Below are 21,178 nucleotides of genomic sequence, written 5' to 3'. Positions count from 1 at the left end.
TATCCCACTCTAAATCAAACAGATATAACCATTTGGCCACTTAAAGGAAGACCAGAAAATATCGGTGCTGTCAGAAAATATCGGTGTCAAAATACACTATGCCAACAGAATTCAGTCTCTACAAAAAACACAATACTGGCTGTGTCCTTGAATAGATGTCAGAGTAAAGGTCCAGCCACAATTATTGTTCCCTTACAGCAGTTTGACATAAGGACATGAGAAATCTTGGAGGGGGTGTGAAGTTACCGTACTTGCAACCTGCCTCACAATGCCAAAGCTGGAGTAAGTGCTGTGGTGCATGCAAGCAGGGCATTCAATAGCTATTATTCAGCCCTGTAAATAAGTAAAATAATAAAATTAATAATTGTAGTTAGAGGCTAATTCAGGTAATCTTGAGAGTGTATGCCAATACCATGTTACAGAAACAGACACATTAAATACTGACAGTGACACTGGCAAAATGACATTTGACATTGACACCACATTGGATCTTGAGGGGAGCAAAGCCCCACCTTCCATGACTATTTTCATTGCTTTTTTCTTTATGCTTCCCTGACCTCATTCAGTCACAGCATATCCCAGTCAATTAAACACTGAATCCTGGCTGTCCCAAACTTCCCTCAAATTTAATTACAGCAAATCTGAGATTGTCTGTTAATCACAAAAGCCTGTGCTTATAAAGCCATGTTACAACAAGAAATTATATTATGTAACTATCATTATTTTCCCACAAATAAAAACCCCGTCAAATTAGGTTTTCAAAACTCACATTAACCATAAGAGCACGTTAACATTGTTGTGAGCATGCTATCATACCCTGCCACTTTTACTTACATTTACTTACTTTTATTTTCACAAAGCTACTGTATTGGGATAATCAGGCAGAATTTCCATTTGAATTAGAATTTTGAATAAGATTAATTAATAATGAAATAACTGTTGGTAGCAGCCCTTTACAAAATGGATAAATTGGATCTAAGGGTGGAAATCAGGTCTGGAATCAGACTATGACTATTGAGGGAAAAAAACGTCTCTTACAGATTTTCTTTATATTAAAAACCTATTCACAGAGACACCTGTAAGGCTGTGGGTGTTCTTATTAAATTCTGTTGTATTAGTCTTTTTCTGTCAGCTCAAGACAGTTATGCAGACTTTTCTGAAAATTTTCATGTCAAGTAAAAATGCTTTTGTTTAGATTTTTCAGACCCATATCTTGACCTGCCTGTATAACCATACTGTATCTGCAGTGATGAGCAGGTTAAACAATATACTTCAATAGAGGCAAAAATATCTCTAATTAAACACTTAAAAGATACTGTTAATGATTCCCTTAAATAACGATCAGTTTTTATTTTGTTTGGTTGTTTTTTAATGGAGTTATCTGACTTTCCATCCTCAAACCCAAAGAGAAAGAGGAAAAAAAACAAAACATCAGAAAATTAAAAATAGAAGTTATTAAAAAATTACATTTTGAGGAACACACTAGAAGCTACAAAACAAACTTTTTGAACAACTCAAAAAGACAGAAAAAACACAGGATTCAAATTGCAGACAGACTTTTTTAGTTACAAATTAAAACAGAAAAAAGCATAGTTTTTACATAAACATCTCTCTTAAACTTTTGATTCTTGTGGTTGTGAGGTTTTCCTCTGAGGGTGAATGTGAAAAGTACACTGAGTCGGATCCATTACAGGAAATAGACCGAACCGCTCAGTGTGTACTTCCTTTGACCCCAGGGAATAAAAACTTTATCGACTATGTGCGAGAGCCACAACTTTTTGTCTATGAAGTCTCTTTATGATGAGCTTAAGACAGTGTGCAGTGTGTTTCTATGTGTGTGTGTGTGTTTTGTGTGTATGTGTGGTCTGACAAGTCTCGTTGCATCCTGTCCTTCTGTTGTCCTCTCTTCTGTATCTCCTCTGAAATTCACATCTCTCTCCTCTGAACCAGTCAGTAAGGAAGAAAAAAAAAAAATAGACAAGTAGCCAGTCTATCAGGAGACCAGTTGAATCCAGTCTGTCAGCCCATCAGCTTGCCTTTCACAGTCTATCAACTGTTCATTTGTGGTCACAGCAGTTTGTGTTGATCCAGTTTCAGTTCAGTTTGTGACCATAAATACATGAAGAGTCCACCCCTGAGTCCACCTCCCTCCTCTAAGTCCACATTTAAAGCTCTGGGGTGGAACAGCAAACTCTTGTTACTGTCTGTCTGTTTGGTCAGTTCAGAGCAGTAGAAACCAGTAGATCAGCTTTGCAAACATATTTTGCTGCCTGGTGATCCAGCCAGTCTAGCCAACCCAAGGTAGACTACCGGACCTCCAACAGCAGAGGAGAAAGGGGGAGAGGGGGACTGAGGGAGGAAGAGAGAGAAGGTTATATGAGGACTACAGAAAGAGAGAAGGAAAAAGAAATTGTGAAAAAGAGAGCGGGGGTTTCTCTCTCGTCTCTTCTTTTCATTTGTGTCTTTGGAGAGCTTTCCTCTTCCTCCTCTTGAAGAAACAGCAGCACCTGCAACACACACACACACACACACACGTTTTATTTTACAAACATAGCCACAAATATTCAATGTTTTAAGAGCTGAACCAAAGTTTTAACAGATTTAAATCATATCTACTTATAACGTTACTTCATGTCCTCTGACCATATTAGGATGGTTGGTGGATTCAATATTAGTGGAGGCGCAAGAAGAATGGATTTTAGGGGTTGTGGACACAATGTTAGTGTATCACCTATGACAATGTAGTGAGTGTTTACAGTTTTATTCTCTAAATGTATTTATGGAAAAGTTAAAATGAAAAGTTCCACAAAAAAAAAATCAGCCTTGCACAGTTCTTTGAGATTTAAAAACCTAGAATAAACTCAAACTGAACTCCAGAAATCCCTGGACTACCACTGCATCTGATGAAGGACATAAAGCAAGCAAGCAAAGCAAGGTCACACTTTGTTTTTAACATAGTCTATAGTAGGGCTGAATGATTTATCGCATTTTAACCACAATCACGATTTGAATTAATGTGATTTGCAAACTGCAAAGACTGCAACTGTTTTTTACAACAGAATGTCAGTGGACAAGTTGTTACACTTCTATTAGCTGCCTCTCAGTTCACACACAGAGCACTGCAGGAGCAACAGAGCGAGAGGCTGTAAACTTTACAACCACATCTGGTCTGAAAATGACCAAACAAGGAAAATAACTGTGGAGTTAGATACTGCGACGACGGGATGCAGGCAGTGTGAGTCACTCTGATTCATAGATATATATAGTCTATAAGACATAATTATCTAATATAAAGACATTAATATGTATGAACTATTAATGTATGAAGTATTTTGTCTGCTCAGTAAATCTAGAATGGCCCATGTGAAGTATTTTTGAAAAAACTGAAGGAAAATAATGCTAAATGAAGCATAAGAAACAGAGAAAAGATAGGAAAGAAGACAAGCAGACTTTTTGCACTGTCAGCATCTTAGCTACTATGTTCACTCGTGTGCATGTGTGTGTTTGTGTGCATCAGTGTGTGTCCTTACTTGGTATCATCAGCCACCTCCACCTCTGCATTGGCTGTGATTGGTGCGTTGGAGTGTCCTGCCGTAGGGTCATCTGTATTCAGCTCACCATTGGTTGAACTCATCACCTGGAAGTGAGAAATGGTAGAGAGTACAGAATGAGTACAGATGTACCAACAACATCTTGGTGGGACAAAATTTAAAGGACTGGCATTAGGTCCACACTAAGGCAGATAAATCTGCAAATGCTGTTACTATTTGAAAATAGCTGCTGCTGCAACTCTTGTATTTTCAGGTCATTTCTAAAAGTTATTTTTCTTCACTGAAAAACAGAAAATATCTTCCTCTTCCTTTCTCGTGGCAAATGGTAAGCAGTGGGACAAACACAGGCCGATTACTCAACTAGTCAAACATCTGTTTGTGCCCTGCTCTCCATCGTCACAAAGGAAAAGATTATTTTCAGAAGTAGCAGCTTAATGTGGACATGTCTCAATAGTCCATAAGAGCTGTGACATCCAGGGAAGTATCACACCTCCACAGATTCAGGCAGTGTCAGCATTCATTGTGTTGCCATGCAAAATAGCAGCACCTCTGCTTAATGGCTGACAGTGTTGATTCTAGCACACAGAATGTGTAACAAAATCACGAAAAAGCAATGACAATTTTTAAATTAACCATAGTAGTCACTACAGTGGATGTTACGTTTTCATGTATATGCAGGGGTTTTGACAGAATGCACATCCACGTTCCATACACTGCTAATCATTGGCCAGTAGATGTAAGTCTACCACTGCAGGCAAAAAAATGGCAACATCAAATAACATCTAAGGAGTAATATCACTGATAAAATTTCCAAGTATTTGGCTGCATTCATCGTTCTCTCAGTTCTGAACAGTCTCCCTGCTGCTAAGAAACCCCCCGGAATGATGCTGCCACCACCATGCTTCACTGTGGGATGGGTATTAGGTGATGAGCAGTGACTGGTGTTCACTAGACACAGTGTGTGGAGTTTTGCCCAAAGAGTTCAGACCTTTTCTCTCATGCTGTTTTAAATGTTTGGCATTTTAAAGACTCCAGAGTTTTTAAATCCAAACTGATTGTTATATGCCTTTCACTCAAAGTGGCTTCCATCTAGACACTCTACAATAAAGGTCTGATAGACAGTGTGCTGCACAGATGGTTGTCCATTTGGCAGGTTTGCCAATCTCTGCAGAGGATTTCTAAAACTGTCAGGGTGACCACTGGGCTCTTGGTCACCTCCCTGACCGAAGCCCTTCTTGCCCAATTTCTCACTTTAGCTGGATAGTCAACTGTAGGAGGTGGTTCCAAACTCTTTCAAACTTGAGGCCACTCTGCTCCTAGGAACACTTAATGCTTTAGAAATGGTTTTAGAACCTGGCTCTGATCTATGCCTCACTACAGTTTTATCATGGAGGTCTACAGAGAGTTCCTTGGATTTCATGGCTTGGTCTGTGTCCTGACATGCAGTGTGAATTGTGAGACCTTGTATACACAGGTGTGTAGTCTGAATAATATTGAGATTTCAGTTTTGATTTTAACTAAATTTGTAAGACTTTCTTAAAAAAAGATTAGAACTAGTCTAAAATAAAATGTCAAATGCAATTGCAAATGCATGTTGTTTATTCTACTTGTACATACACAGTCTGAAACCCACCTTCCTCTACCTCATCACTAGTCAGCTCACAAAAAAGCAGCCCTCATGCGGTCTCGAAAATTTCTGCTTTATCTATGGAGAAGCCAGGCGACCACCTTCTGTCCCCTTGCAAACAGTGTCCATTATTTCAGTGTTAGAAAGACAGTGACAGTTTGAAAAATAGTGGAAGTGTAAACACTGCCTTACTATTGTATAACAACATGACGCAGAGCAGGACAGAGGCTACACAAACCTAACCCGGGCAAGTAAAAGATTTGATCTGGAATTTCTATCACCATATTCCCATGTTAGAGAACTCTGTTAGGGAGGTTGTGAGGTCAGCCCTGCTGCAGAGACAGAGAAGGTCATGCAGGCAGACAGACAGGTAGGCAGACAGACAGGAAGCCAGCAGAGCTAACCCTTCCTCTCAGTACCTGGACAGACCCGCCCAGCCTATCAGCAGTGAGATGGGAGCCCAGCAGCTCTCGATTGGTCACTGGAGTGGGCTGGGACTCACTGCCTTTCCCCTCTGGAGACTAGAGGAGATGGGAAGCCGATCGCAGGAGAAACAAGAAGTGGGAGGAGTTGGTAGTGGAGAAGGGAAAAGGTAAAGAGGACAAGTAAGATGGAAGGGAAGGGTTGCCACGGAAAGGGGAAGAAGGTGGAAGAGAGTGAGAGAAGGAAAGTAGTAAAGCAAGGGAGAAATAGGAAGATGAGCAGATGGAGGTGAGGAGTGGTGGGGTGAGGAGCAGTGCGGCGGGGAGAGACAAGAATGAGGAAAGAGTGAAAAAGGAAAGAAGAAGAAATAGTGAGTTCAGAGTCAGTATTTGGTGGAGGAGCAACAGGAGGGTGAGCACTCAAGTGTGCTGTACAAGTAAGAGTGCACAGGAGAGTGTACACATGTGGCGGCCCCATGCAAAAGGGGAAGGAGGTGGTCTATTTTCTGTGTTCCCTCAAACTCACTTGCCTCAAACCTGTTTTTTGAGATCAAGGCCAAAATAGGCCTATGGTGTAACCTACTGGTACTGGTACTGGTAACTACTGGTGCCTTTGTAAATGTGGACTAATGTGCATTTGTATTGGTAAATAAAAAGGTAGGGGTGGGTGGTATAACCAGTATAAACAGCTTCCTGTGAAATATGCCATGCTGATTGGGAAACACTATATTTTCACTATAGAATGGATTGCAATTGTGATTTCAAATGTAATATGCTAAAACAACAAATCTGAATGTTAAGAAAAGCAAGGCAGAAATTAACAGATGCCACTAAGGCAGAACCAAATGATGTAAAAATAGGTGCTTATTTATAATTTACTTTGTTTTCAAAACCAGAGTATAACAGAATATAACCAGAATATGAGCAGAATATAACAATCTGCAGACTGCTGCAAATATTCCACCCTAAACAAAATGCAGTTGTTCAACAGCTATAGGCTGGCATCAACGGAAACTTTCAACTACCAACTCAGGGTAGTGTATTAACTCCACACAAAAATATTATCCCAGAATCCTGCAGTGCATTTTAATTATAGAGAAAGAAGACTAGATCACAACCTAGTATGTGGCTGGACCATGTATGTATGTGTGTCGACACAATATGCTAATTAACATACGCATGATGTATAATTGCATCATCTGCCCAGTGTAAAGCCAAATTTCCAATAAAGCTGTTCTCACTAACATGTTTTTCTGTTTCTGTTGTCACACAGTGGAACAAGTATGAAATAGTGAGTGAAATGCAACCCATTAAAATGTTAACTAGCAGTCACTTCCAAGCCATTTCCAAGCTGCTGCTCTTCCTGTCACGTCATCTGACAAAATCACCATGCATAAAAGTTAAAGACAGTCGGCCGGCTGACCAATGGTGTCACTTCATCACTCAGTCATCCACAGACATTAACATTTCTAAGGCTTGCTGTTGTGGTCCAGCCAAATGTACACAGTATATACTGTTGTATCCAGTACAAGTACATACATTTTCGATTATACCGCCCAGCCCTTTGTGACAGTTTAATGTGAAGGTTGTTTGTATTAATGCGTATATGGACTTGTGATTTTGTGCAATATCTAATTTTGATCAAATAGAATGAAAACTATTTACATTTAATATTATTTTTAAAAACAGTGCATAAGTGGATTTTTATAAATATACACACACAACACTTAAAGAACAGTACTTTTCATTCCCATGACTTTTTCCATGTTTTGTTGCAACTTTAAATCATGGATGCAATAATTAGGTTTTCTGACACTGATCAACAGAACAATGGCAAACTCCAAACATGTCTTCACAAACTGGATACCACCAGGATTGCACAATATAATTTTAATCTCAACAATCTGTTGTCTATCTACATCTATCAACATTTTTTTGTCCTCTGTAGTGTGACACTGTCTGTGATCAGTGGCACAGTAGTAGGTATAATCTGGATTCTTACTATTGAAATTCAGGACCTGTGCTTGCAACAGAGTACTTGATGTTATGGATGTTATGGATTTTGGCACAGGGATTTGTCCAAGTATGCCCAATGGCCAGTACACCAGTGCATGTACACACTGTCTGCCCTTTTTTGGGTTCTCATAAGTTTTCATGTGGGGAAAAAAGTATGTACACACCCCAAGGCTACATGAATATTTTTCATTTTCAATTGAGTCGTTAACTGTCCATTTACCTTTCAAATAGCCTACATTTTACATCTTACAATTTCATACAGTCATCAGGTTCATGGTATCTGAACCCTGCTCCCTTTGCTTCTTTTTGGATGTATGCTCTCATACATGGCCACTTTGGAATCCAACAGACTGAAATCTGTTGTAATGATGGAGAACTCTCTGTTTTTTTCTCATTTACAAAGTTTAATTATGTGCCTTAGTGTGTTCGCTGCATATTTATAGTTGTATGTGCTCAATTAGCTAGCTACTTAAACTATACTCATCCATTCTACCCAACAGCTTAGTGCTGTTTTATGGAAATGATTACGTTGCCTAAAAGGAGGCACTGCATCAAAAGTTAAGTCAACACCACAGATTATATCAAAGGCTCTAATATGATTGCTGGCAGCCTCTCTCCACAGTCTGGGCAGTGATGCATATGTGTTGCTGTTGGTAGTTATACGCTAACTATGTCCAGAGGTGGGTATACACACAGGCCATCTTTGTCTATGATGCACTCAGTGGTGCTTTGGATGTTGTGGTAATGGAGTCCACTAATACTGGTCTGGATCCAATTCCAACCACTGCTGATATCCTCTATGAAGAGGCAAACAATAAACATTTCAGGCACCTGTTAAACCTAAAGGGGGCGACAGACGCTGTAAAAGCTATTTTGTATTTTGATCAGTGTCAAAAAACATTGACTGTCCACTGTGAGTCATTTTTGTAAAACAATAAAACATGAAAAAGTCTGATCAGGATTAATACTTAGCACACACACTGTAACTATACACTTAACTATTGAAGCATTGAGGTAATGCAAAAAATATGATGCAGCACTGAGGTTATTATTGTAGTTAGTTAACCTTTAGTGTTAAAGCCATTAGCCTGGATGACTTCACTATTTCCTGCTTATATATTTACTATTTTTAGTTTTGATTGACAAAAACACAAGCAACTTATTCCTGTAACAAAGCCAGCTAACTATTCTCTAATGGAGCACACAAGATATAACAAAAGCTAAGGGAGCAACACTGTGAGTGAGAGGCACGGACTGCTTCATGTAGCCAGCTCTGTGTGTTTGGTACTGAATCTGTTCCAAATATTCAGATCTTACAAACAATCGTGTGTATGGCAACACTGGCGTGATCATGTTGCATATTTGTCCAGAATGAGTGCAGGTACCTGGTTTTTGGTCTGTGGTGCTTTCTCTCGGTTGCTCGTCTGAAGTGGAGTCTCGCTGGCCACTGGACCAATAGGAGTGGGCTAAACGTGCAGAGAGTGAGGTCAACATGGGATCAGAGAAACAAAATATACACTTGATTATTTGATGTTTCCTTCTGTGGACCTGAAGTGATCTTCTGAATTATACTTTTGTACTATTAGGAGCACTAGGAGCCCTGTGCAATAAACACATTTGAAAAATTATTAATAATTATTATTATATTAAGAAAGCAAATTATAACAAATGTAGAAACTTGAGCATTGACATTAAATGGTACTGCATTGTGTGCAGTCAGATTTTTCACCACTGAACTCAAAGGTCACATTAACAGAACTACACTTTTTCTTTTCAGAACAATCTATTCAGATTCTAATTATACAGCTTACAGTGTATGTGTGCCATACAAAACACCCACTCCACACTAACCAGTGGCTTTCCAGTCCAGTCATACTGGTAGTCAAAGATGTATCCATTTCTGTCAAAGAGGTCAGTGAAGAGTTTCCTCAGATAGTCGTAGTCTGGCTTCTCGAAGAAGTCCAGCCGACGCACATACCGCAGGTATGTGGCCATCTCTTCTGTTACATATACACGGGCACACAAACACAGTTCGCACATACACAGGCATTCACATATATGAGAATACACCAGCACCACACCCACACATACACAGATTCATAAACAGAGACACACACAAAATCTGATCAACATATGCTAGTCTCAGCATACTGTATATGCCACAACTAGACAGAAACTGCTTTTATTGAACAAAGTGTGTGGGTGTGTATACAAACCTGGGAAACTCTCACAAAGGACTTCTATTGGTGTGTCTCTCTTTGTGTCTCCTATCTTCTGATAACGTTCTTTCAGAGTGTCAGCCTAATGAGGACAGAGACAATGAGGAATTTATTCATAACAGGTAATGTATAGATGCAAAGCAAAGACAGAGGTCCAAGGATGAAAGGAAGTGAAAACACAAAGATGACTCCACCAGTGAACACAATAGATAGTTGGTCAACTGTCTTCTCACCTTGAGTCCCTGCCAAGGTAGACTGCCTCGCAGGAAGTACATGAACATGTGGCCTAGAGCCTCCAGGTCATCCCGCCTGCTTTGCTCTGTAAAAAACAGAGAACAACAACAAAGGCTTCACTGGTTTGCCTGTCTCAGTGGTGTTAATTTTAACACCTCTGATGCCAAGAACACAAACACTATGCTTCAACACCCAGTCTGGTTACCATACTTATAATACACTGCTGCTTGTTCCTTTATGGTTCTTTAATTCCATCAGCACTCATGAATTGCCAAAGGTATGGTGATAGTGTAGACAAAATTCACTTCACTACTTTTCCCATCTGACTAGCTACTGAAATATTTCAGGAACTCGATATGTTGATTACATACTGTCCTGTTCAAAACTGATTCTTGGTAAGTCTCAATCACAACAGATGATTGTTGTCCCTGATGAGGCAGAGAACTACAAAAAGTTGTTGGACATAATACTTTGTGTACATGCCTCACAGAGCAGTTGATTCAGGTCAATATAAGCAGGATGTGCTGTTTCTGTAATTAACTGAAATCAAATGGAAAACACGCCCAACTGTTTCTGCACCAATTGTTTTTCAAAGCATTTCTGAATTTCACCTACAAAGCTACCAGTGTCTTGACTGTTTGCCACCCAGGGAAAATGTCATAATGAGCACAAACCTATTTAAACAGTTGAATAAACTGGGAGATACGTACAGCAATTCAGATTCTTGCAGATGAGAACAGTGACATCCAAATATTTCACTTCTTTTTATTTCTAGTTAAAATGTCATATGTGACTGATATTTTTTACTTTCCTCTGTGAATTCACAATATTGTTTCTCTTTCTTTGATCTCTCTCCTCATATATCCTTGGTACACAACACTTACAGTAACATTCATGCACCAAGTCACAACTGTGTGCATCAACTTTGTTGGCCATTCTACAATTATTTTAACAAACTCTTCATAATCTTACCTCACTTACAATTGTCAGACTAAAGGGAGTCAACTAAAGACATTTCATTCAGCACTTCTAGGCCTCAGAAGTCATTTGCTGATGTGGTATGGATCTATGGTTTGAGTTAGAGTGGTGCACATGTGTATGTATAACACAAAGGAGTACTCACCTTTCCCCAGATGTGTATTGATGCTCATGTATCTAGCAGTTCCAGTCAGACTCTTGTGTTCTCTGTATGGGATGTGTTTTTTGGTCTCTGGGTCTATGTATTCTTTTGCCAGGCCAAAGTCTATAATGTGGATGGTGTGTTGCCGTTTGGAGCCAGGTCGGCCCACCAGGAAGTTCTCTGGCTTTACGTCTCGATAGATCAGGCTTCTGGTGTGGACAAACTCCATACGGGTTATCTAAAGGAGAGGACAGAATAGATGCAAAGAAGGGTTCTTTTAAAAAGAAAAACTGAAAACACCCAGTGAATATCTGGTGAAAAAATGTTTGTGTGTTTGTCTTACCAGTTGTATGGCTATCATGAGTACAGTCTTTAAAGAGAAGGTCCGATCACAGAGGTCAAACAGATCCTCTAAGCTCGGTCCCAGTAGCTCCAGAACCATAGCATTATATTTACCACACGGTCCAAAGTAAAACACCTGTGGTACACCCTCTGGATGGACAGATAGATACACACAGAACAGGAAATGGATACAGGTACATTTATGTATAAACATGATACACTGATCTAACATCCATTGTAACACATGACTAATTATAACATAATTAAAAGGAGCAGACAAACTGTGAAAGAGAAGACAAACTATAATCAAACTATTATTCAGGTCACAATGCAATCATGCATCTAAAACAAATGATCATTAAGTCATTTCCAGTCATAAATATCCATTAAAGTGTTCTTCTAACTTCTTTATAAATGTTAGTCTCATGAAACCCCTTCAGTTATGGTTGATATTCAATTTTGATTGATTCTCACATTAGAAAACCTCACAAAAGAGTAGGCGGTTCTCACCTGAACTTCCCAGCTGTTTGTAGAAGCGATATTCTAGATGGAGCTGTGGTGCCCGTGACTTGATTGGCTCCTGTATAAGCAGATTACGTTTGAATTAGAATAATTCTTCATCATACATTAGAGGCAGTAAAATTCATAAGAGGCTTTTCTTAGACAATGCTGCCACAATCAGGGTAAAGGTTAATTTGGTTCCAGATATACAACTGAACATTTTCTGTCACTTTTAAGTGCAATTCAGTTATTCTATTCTGACATGTGGGTTATTAACTGTCATCTCAATATTAAGTGCTCTCCTACATTAAACTATATACAGTGAAAGGATATTTTACCAGTTTGATAGCCACGTATTCGTTAGTGTACAGGTTCTTTCCAAGTCGCAGTTCTCCAAAGTTCCCACAGCCGATCTTCTTTCCTACACGAAAGTTTGGTCCGACCATCAGAACCCCGGAGTTGGAGCCGGCACCCCGGCCACCGTGCCCCGATCGACTCCCTGTCTTCCCAGACATCCTCTTCCCTTCCTCTGTCTCCCCCTTCCCTCCACCTCCTCCTCCACCACCACCACCTCCTCCTCCGCCCCCTCCTCCCCCAACTCCTCGTTTGTCAAAGTCCATCAGTTTGTGGTAGCCTGGCCTCTCCACGGTTAAGCCTATTCCATGCAACCAAACAACCACCAAAACAACTGCCTAGCGGCTTAACTATCAGACTTGAGGATTTTCCACGCTGCCAGACTGTACGTTACACTGGGGCTGGGGATTGATAAAAAATAAAGCAGAGACTGGGCTGTGGTACCTTAAGCTGAAATGGGACAGATGTGAGATGAGTTTAAAGGAAAGAATAGGATCTCATAAAGAACCTGCGCTTAGTTAGGCGGAGTTTAAGATTGCTTAGTACCCATACAAGAATGATTGAGGGTGGATGAGAGTGAAAGATGGGGCAAAAGCAAAATGATTGTTGGGTGAGTGGTTGGATGATTGAATGAAAGAGAAATGAAAAGATGATGGGGTAAGGGGGTACCACTACCAATGAGTTTACACCCCCTTGTAGGGGCCAGAGATGGCAATCAAGGGGGAAGTCACCATATGTAGCTAGCCATATGCTAACATTCTATATGAAACTGAGAAGCTACACTAGCTTCAGACTTAGACATACCAAGCCACCATGACAATAGCCTGTTGTCACAACACCCATGCACCCAACCCTAGTGATTATAGTTAGACAGCAGGAATGTGTTGAGTTTATCAAAAAAAATAAAAAAAATAAAAATAACAACAAAAAAAACTAATTGGGGAACTTCAGAGGTTCCTCTTTTTCACATCTGATATTCTGTTATGGCCATATACTTTAGTTGTGTGATTAATTGCCATTAGTCTTAAGCTAACTGGTTTAGAGTGCTGCTGCAAGTACTAGATCTCTGTACTTGTCCACGTTCAGACAGATAATCTGTCACATAACTGCTTGGTCCGATGGAACAGCTGGTGAAGCTTTGGCCCCTGGGTGTGAAGAATGTTGTGATGAGTTTCAATGTAGCACCTGAAAGACAGACAGGAAAAAATATGATTACATTCACGATTTCCTAAAATTTCAACCATATTTTTATATTTAATGTATTGCACAGTGTATTTTGACGATGCAGACTGCACAAATTGCTTCTGTGGCCAAAAAATAGGATAAAAAAAGGACACAATTCATTTTAGAAGATATTTGATGCCTGACCAAAGTATGGTTGCACTGAGCCTTCAGACAAAGAATCTCACAGTATTCAAGGACAAACTCTAAAAGATTCAAACATACACATTTGTATCAAACTTTACTACTTTCTATGTATGCTGACCTCAAATTATGTAGAAATACATCTACATCAAATAATGTGCAGTACCACAATAACCAGAAAAAAAAGGTAGAGATGAGACTGAAAGAAAAAATGTCATTAAAAAATGGTATAACAATTGAGGGATACCGGAGGGGCCAGACAGCTGACTAACAAGCTGTAAATAACTCATGTACCTCTAACATTCCCTGGATTTATAACAAAATCATTTCACAAATGCAACAAAGCAATAATAGCATACATTTCGATGTTTACACCATAAAATTCATAGTCAGTAACCAACAGAAAACCAGGCCAGATCTTCCTCCAGGAGAACAGCGCATGTTCTCTGGTGTTTCTGATTTCTTCTAATAATAACACTCATCCTGGCTACTCCAGTTCCTTCCTTCTTTCCTCTCAGTTTTCCACACTCCATTCCTTCCTTTACATCCAATCTATCTTCACTTGTCCTCCTCACATCCCATTTCCTCCACTCGGGGGCCTCCTGTTTCTCTTCCTGCTCCCTGTGCTATAACAAGGTTAATAGCAAAATACATGTGTTTGTATTTATTTATTAGGATCTAAAAACTCAGTAGAGATCAGCATGCATATTCTTGTTTTATACGTCACACACAACTGCCCCTTTGTTGAAAACTAAATCTGTTGCTGGCCTGGAGGCATCCTCTCACTGAGATGTCATCACTTATTTGGCATAAAATTCTGAATGACTTAAATTATTTCAGTTACACATTTCTAAACTGCAACATTTTGTGCTAAATATAAAACTTTAATAACAGCAAGGTAAGTACAGACTCTTTAACTGCTACAGATGAATTCAGGTCAATTAACTGATATCATTTAAAAATAGAATAAAAGTTCTGTATTGACTGTGTTTTACTAATATGTGTACATCAGTGGAATGATCCAGTTTTCATACAGTAAATTCAGAAAGTGCTCACACCCCTTCACTTTTTTCACATTTTGTTGTTTCCAGCCTTATACTGTTTACATTCATTTTCCCCACATCAATCTACACTTAATATCCCATAATAATAAAGCCAAAACAGAAATGTATTAAAACAGAAAAAAATAAACATCACGTTGCCATAAATATTCAAACCCACTGCTATGACACTTGAAATCTAGCTCAGGTTCCTCCCATTTCTCTGGATCGTCTCTCAGATGTTTCTACACCTTGATTGGAGGCCACCTGTGGTAAATCCAACTAGACATTATATGGAAAGGCACACCCTGTCTATTTAAGGTCTCACAACTGACAGCAAAAACCAGCAAGGCACAGATCTGGGGTGGGCTGCAAAAAAATCTGCTGCATTGAAGGTTGACATAGTATACAAGTATTCAGAGCATTTACTGAGTACTTAGTTAAAGCTCTTCTGGCAGTCGGGATGTCACAGTGTGGAAGTTTTCCAACCTGGTAAAACACTTGTGACAACACTGGTGTTACCGATTACACCAGACATTTAAAGAAAAAATATTTCAGCTGCAATATGTGATTAAAAGTTATCTCAGATGCTGTCACCCCATGAGAGAACATTTGCAGATTGCCTCATGCAATGTCATCAGGTTCCCTTTTGGTATTAAGTTTAAATTCAAAATACTACCAAATAGGCACTTTTGCTTTTCGCTTTGACACCAAATCCACTGCCTCGTTGGTCAACTTAACTGTCATCATGTGATAAGACTCTGCTACTATGTTCTGCTGCTGCATGGAGCAGACATTCTCAGTTTACAAATGGGTGTTATGTCTATAAAACTGTAAAAAGATGGTGGGGATGGTGAGCAAGTTATGTAATCAGGGTGCGCCTGAACACTGCAACATCAGTAGCCCCGACTACAGTGGAAACCCTATTTGGCAGCGTCTACAGCCTCAAGTCTTCCCAGGTGTGACACAGCTTTGCACACCTGAATTTGGGTTTTTTTCCCCATTCTTCTCTGCAGATTCTCTCAAGCTCTGGCAGGTTGGATGGGAACTGTCAGTGGACAGCCAGTTTGAGGTCTCTCCAGAGTTGTTTGATTGGGCAAGTCAGGTCTCTGACTGGACCACTCAAGGGCATTGACAGAGTTGTCCCTGAGCCACTCCCGTGTTGTCTTGGCTGTGTGCTATGTGGGTCACTGTCCAACTTGCAGCCCAGTCTGAGGTCTTGAGTCTGGACCAGGTTTTCATGGAAATCTCTGTACTTTCTGGAAGTTTCTCCCATCTCCACACAGGATCTCTGGAGCTCAGCCAGAGTGACCATCAGGTTCTTGGTCACCTCTGCTACCAAGGCTGTCTCCCCTCAATTCCTCAGTTTGGCCTCACAGTCAGCTTTAGGAAGAGTCCTGTTTGTTTCAAACTTCTTCAATTTCAGAATTATAGAGGAAACTGTGCTCTTCGGAACTTTCAACGCAGTAGATTTATTTGTAGCTATTCCCAAATCTGTGTCTCTACACAATCCCGTCTCTGAGCTTTGCAGACAGTTCCTTCTTCTTCATGTCTTGGTTTTTGCTTCTAATATGCACTGTCAGCTGTGAGACTTTATATAAAGAGGTGTGTGTCTTTCGAAATAATGTCCAAACAACAGGATTTACCACAGGTAGGTCTCCGGTCAAAGTATAGAAACATTTCAGTGATGATCCAGAGAAATGGGAGGATCCTGAACTAAATTTCAAGTTTGCATCATGACAATGTCATATTTCAGTTTTTCCCATTTTAATACATTTGCTAAAATCCTAACATTCTGTTTTGGCTTTGCCATTATGGGGTATTAAGTGTAGATTAATAAAGGAAAAAATGATCTAAACAGTTTAGCTGCAACATAACAAAATGTGAAAACAGTGAAGGTGTCTGATAACTTTCTGGGTGATTTGTGATTGTTTTGGGTTATAGGGTGCATCAAATTAGAATATTAATGTCACAATGTACCACTGTGTTCATACAAACAATCAAACCACTATAACTACTGGTGCCCTCTTTAGGGTATTTGCAGCCAATTAAGACAAAAAGCCTGATGTTAAAACCAATCTATGAGCACAGAGGAATTCAGAGGAACTTTTGAGCCATGTGTAACAATAACTCAAACTACAGTGCAGCTGCATCGTCACCTGCATTTGTTGTTTATGTGGGAACTGTGCTCAGCACAGAGGGAGTGAGGGAATTAGGTTGCATGAAACTTAAACAGAATTGCAAGACCTGCTAAAATCAGATTCCATAATAAAATTAAAAGCATTCTGCCTGGACTGAAGTTACAGTTATGCCTTTAATTACATCCCATGAATCAGGTCACACAGCTTTTCCCTCCCACAGAGGCCTCTGTGAGATTGAGCAACTCGCAGCAAAAATCAATGATGCTGTATAGGCCATATATGAGAAAGGGTTAAGCCTACACAAAGCGGGAGGGACAATCACTCCCACATGCTGTCTTTGACCTCAGCTAAAAGAAGAGATTGCAACTTTTATAATACAATCTAAAAGACTGAGACTTTTGCTCCTCCAACACATGTTTGATTTAGCTGTCTTACTCCTTGATGCTTATGTCTCTGCCTTTGTATCTTTCAACAAATTCTAGGTTGACAATGTATTGCCCATGTGTGTCTTTCCCTACTATAAACTCATTTAGAAACACGCAGTTAATTGAAACTTATGTCCTAAACCAGCTTGGTATCAAAGCTCAATACTTTTCAGGTACACATCAAATACCACTAGGAAGCTTCCCTACACATTTATAATGTCATGACTGCAAGTTCAGCCTGCCATATAAAAACTGGCTGTAAACTACAGTGAAGAAATACTTTCACTTATTTCATATAATATATAAAGCAATGTTAAGTATTGACAATAGTAATATGGTGGGCACTAACATCAAGGCACCAAACCTGGTATCCAATACAGAGTCGTTGTCTGTAGTGTTTTGTGTCATGCTCCCCACTGAGCAGTGGAAGTTTTACTTTATCCATTACACCACAACCTGACCTCAATTACTGGGCAAATGGAAAAACAGATTAAACAGTTTCTTCACAGAAATCTGGAAAACAGGGTCATCCTTTGATACGTCAATTTAGACACCACTAATTTAAATTAAAAATCTGCCCAGAAACTTTGTATGGGTACCCAATATACCACTTGCACTGCGGTTTCTTTTATTTAGGAATTGTTGCTCAAATTAAGCAAATCATTAAATCCATGTAGTCAACATGTTCATGAAATCAAAGGTAGAGATAATTCCACAGATGTCATATTCTAATGAAACACCTAATCCTTTAGTGTGGATGTTTCCATTACATACTATTCTTTATCAAACTTTTAGTTTGGCTTTAGATCAGCTACTTTTGTGTGTGTGAGGCCTAATGAGCACTGACTCTATGTCAGCACTGTTTATTAATAAAAATGTCGCCTGTACATTTCCAAACAGATGCGCAAAAAAAACAAATGGATTAGCTTCACACCAGTTATTATCATATTATCACCCTGCACCACGTTCTTAAAATTGCTGGCCTAAATCAAGGAACTCTACCATGGATTTTCTGAATGAATATCGATGTATAATCTGTCACAGTTTACACTACCTTTACTCTTGTTAACTGTGAAGTTATACTGTCTATATACTCACCACATTGTCAAGACTACTGCTGTCTCTACATTGCCAGTCCACTGTGTCCTACATTACGTTTTACTGACGGAGTTAGACATGGTATACGAATTTTAAATGTAGCTCCCTTTTAAGATATGTTGTTTGTGTATCAATGGCACCTTGCAGTGCAACTATCTAATGAGTGCATGCTGTACTGGTGCCCGATGGGAACGAAAGCCTTTCTCCTAATAATTATTCAATGAATCAATGAATCAATCCATCAATCAACGAATCAATCAATCGCTTTGTAATATCAAGCTCCTCTCGGTAGGCAGTATAATATTCTTGATGAGATTTTAGGGGAAATACAAAACATCTAGCTGTATCAACACGGCCTTGTCTCACCACCCACTCAAATGATCAACTTGCTTGCACCACCTCTTACTCATTTCTGAATATGACTTCTGGAAGTCGTGATTACTTAAAAGCCAACTTAAGAGACTGTAAACCGCGACTTTGTTCAAGATCTTCAGACGCTTTCACCATTTCTAGTTTTGATACTGAAAGCTGAATGGCCAAAGGAGCTCGAGTTAGCTAATAGAGCTAACGTGAGCTGATAATACTGCAGCAGATTTCGCAGTCGGGAGAGGACACAGTTAAACCCGATAACTACACGCCTGCAAGCGCTACTGGTGTTTGCTGTTTGTCTATTTTGGAAGCTCGTATAATATATTACACGTCAAACTATCAATCGATCTGGGCAACGTAGGAAGTTAGGCCACAGTAGTTTGAGTGTGAGTGTTTGGCCTCAGTGTAGTTTGACAACGTTAGCTTCATTGAAACATTTTTGAAGTAGCTAAGTGGAGAAAATGTAGCAGCAAATGAAGCGAAACAATGTGTCTGAGAATACACCGGCAGTGGTGAACAGGTAGTTAGGACAAGGAACAAGGTATTTAGTGAGTCAATTAGCTACCTAGCTGGCGTTTATTAGCCTCTGTGGTTGCAGCAAGACGCAGCCTGAGAGGAGCTAACGTTGGCTAACATGTTAGCCAGCCAGCTAACTAGCCAGTTGGCTAACGCCGAATTTATGTCCATACATACAGTCATGCATAAACACAGCCAACTAATTTAACAAACAAATGTGTGCAAAGTTTATAAAATAAACTTACATACCTAAACAGATTTTCTTTCTGTCGCTATTTTTCTGGTTGAAATAAAATGTTCTTGCTTTCTTCGTCTCGTTTTCCTGCTCATCTCTTTTTCTGTGGATGTTTGGCTAACCAGCTGAGAAGCCTCGCCACTAACCATAACGCAATTTGCGTAAATCTGCACATGTACTGCGCAGTAAACGGAACGAACGAACGTAAAGTGCGAGGAAGAATAGCGACAGAAAATCTCTGTGCGCGTAAATGTGTGCGTGGGAACGTGCATGAGAGGGGGTCACGCACACTTTGATTTGGGGAGAAAAGTAGTTTTCTCTTTTACCAGCACTTGCCAAAATAACTATGTGTTTATGTTTTTTATACTTAGTGTGTTTCAATGTATATATTACTAAAGATATTAATGGTGTTTATAATACATCAAATTATTTATATAATTAAATGAAGTCATCATATGTAAATTTTGGTTCAAAGTCCTTGATTAAATGAAGTCTGAGAGCCACAGACAGATAATTAACATATTCCCCACTGATGTTCTGACAGCCTGTACTGCAGCCTTCACTTTATGCTTGTATTAGGGAATTTTTGCCTTTAGTCTGGTCTATGACAAGCCTACAACATGTTCATTGAGGGATCTAAGTCATACAGAATAAAAACAATGAAAATATGTCTGTTTATGAACTACTTTTTTAGTACTATGTAAATCAGAAGTCAAAGTAGTTACATTGTCATACATATTTTGTCTAGGTATATATAAAGTTCGGTGCCATGTAACATCAATTTCATTCCTCATTTGCTAGTTTTATGTTACTGATGTAAATCAAGTCAAGTCAAATTTTATTTATATAGCGCCAATTCACAACAGAAGTTATCTTGAGGCACTGTACATATAGAGCAGGTCTACACCGTGCTCTTTATCTTATACAATTTAGAGAGAGAAACCCAACAGATCCACCATGAGCAGCACTAGGCAACTGTGACAAGGAAAAACTTCCTTTAAGAGGCAGAAACCTCGAGCAGAACCAGACTCAGGGTGGGCGGCCATCTGCCTCGACCGGTTGGGTTTAGACAGAGAGAGGAGGGTGGGGGGATGGGGTAAGAGAAAGATAACATTGCAGATACACAGACTAAGTCAAAATGTAAATAGTAATAATAATAATTATTATTATTATAGCTAAAGGAATCATAATGACAAAACAGTGAAACATTAGTAGCACTAACACTATCACTAACACTAATAAATGTTTAATTATTGTTGCATCATGGGCTGAGCTGGATCATGGGAGCAGCAGGAGACTCTACAGCTCTGGAGGCAGAACCCTGCAGTAAGAGACAGTAGCAGAGAGAGAGAGAGAAGCACAGCCTGGGCACTGATGTGCTTGAGGGAAGAAACACACAGTTAGAGTGATGCAACGATATTAAGACGGTTTATAGTAATCTCGTCAGCAGGACATCATGGACAACATTTAAGAACTACTAAGCTTAACTGATGCATTGAGACTGACCCAACCCGCCAAAGGAAAAATAGTAACATGAAATAGGAACCAGAATAATGTGCTAGTTAAAAGTTAAGGCATAAAGATGAGTTTTTAGTTTGATTTA

General features: G+C 39.5%; 1 protein-coding gene across 4 annotated transcripts; it reads right to left on the bottom strand.

Annotated features, from left to right (window-relative positions):
- Positions 1-1,335: 1,335 nt before the first annotated feature.
- Positions 1,336-19,737, bottom strand: LOC108896707 (casein kinase I). 4 transcript variants are annotated; one of them, XM_018695947.2, is made up of 12 exons: positions 19,590-19,737; positions 12,371-13,571; positions 12,042-12,111; positions 11,533-11,681; positions 11,193-11,427; positions 10,069-10,154; positions 9,833-9,917; positions 9,468-9,616; positions 9,002-9,082; positions 5,598-5,699; positions 3,531-3,637; positions 1,336-2,507 (listed from the first exon to the last, which is right to left on the bottom strand). In XM_018695947.2, the coding sequence occupies exons 2-12, from the start codon at positions 12,650-12,652 to the stop codon at positions 2,453-2,455; spliced, it is 1,401 nt and encodes a 466-aa protein (XP_018551463.1). In that variant the 5' UTR covers positions 12,653-13,571; positions 19,590-19,737; the 3' UTR covers positions 1,336-2,452. The 4 variants fall into 4 exon arrangements, with proteins under 4 accessions (XP_018551463.1, XP_050926152.1, XP_050926153.1 ...); XM_051070195.1 differs by having other exon boundaries at positions 9,468-9,613; XM_051070196.1 differs by lacking the exon at positions 5,598-5,699 and having other exon boundaries at positions 19,590-19,734.
- Positions 19,738-21,178: the final 1,441 nt, after the last annotated feature.

Source organism: Lates calcarifer, linkage group LG4, assembly GCF_001640805.2.
Source record: "Lates calcarifer isolate ASB-BC8 linkage group LG4, TLL_Latcal_v3, whole genome shotgun sequence".
NCBI lineage: Eukaryota > Metazoa > Chordata > Actinopteri > Centropomidae > Lates > Lates calcarifer.
This window is presented reverse-complemented; position numbering and strand designations above follow the sequence as displayed.

What these genes read in the sequence shown, in the direction of transcription:
- LOC108896707 (XM_018695947.2), bottom strand. Translation starts at nt 12,652, where the DNA reads ATGGACTTTGACAAACGAGGAGTTGGGGGAGGAGGGGGCGGAGGAGGA. An exon ending in CAAACAGCTGGGAAGTTCAG is followed by an intron (nt 11,682 to 12,041) that starts GTGAGAACCGCC and finishes CTGTCCATCCAG; the next exon opens with AGGGTGTACCACAGGTGTTT. An exon ending in GAGGTGGCTGATGATACCAA is followed by an intron (nt 2,508 to 3,530) that starts GTAAGGACACAC and finishes TGTGTGTTGCAG; the next exon opens with GTGCTGCTGTTTCTTCAAGA.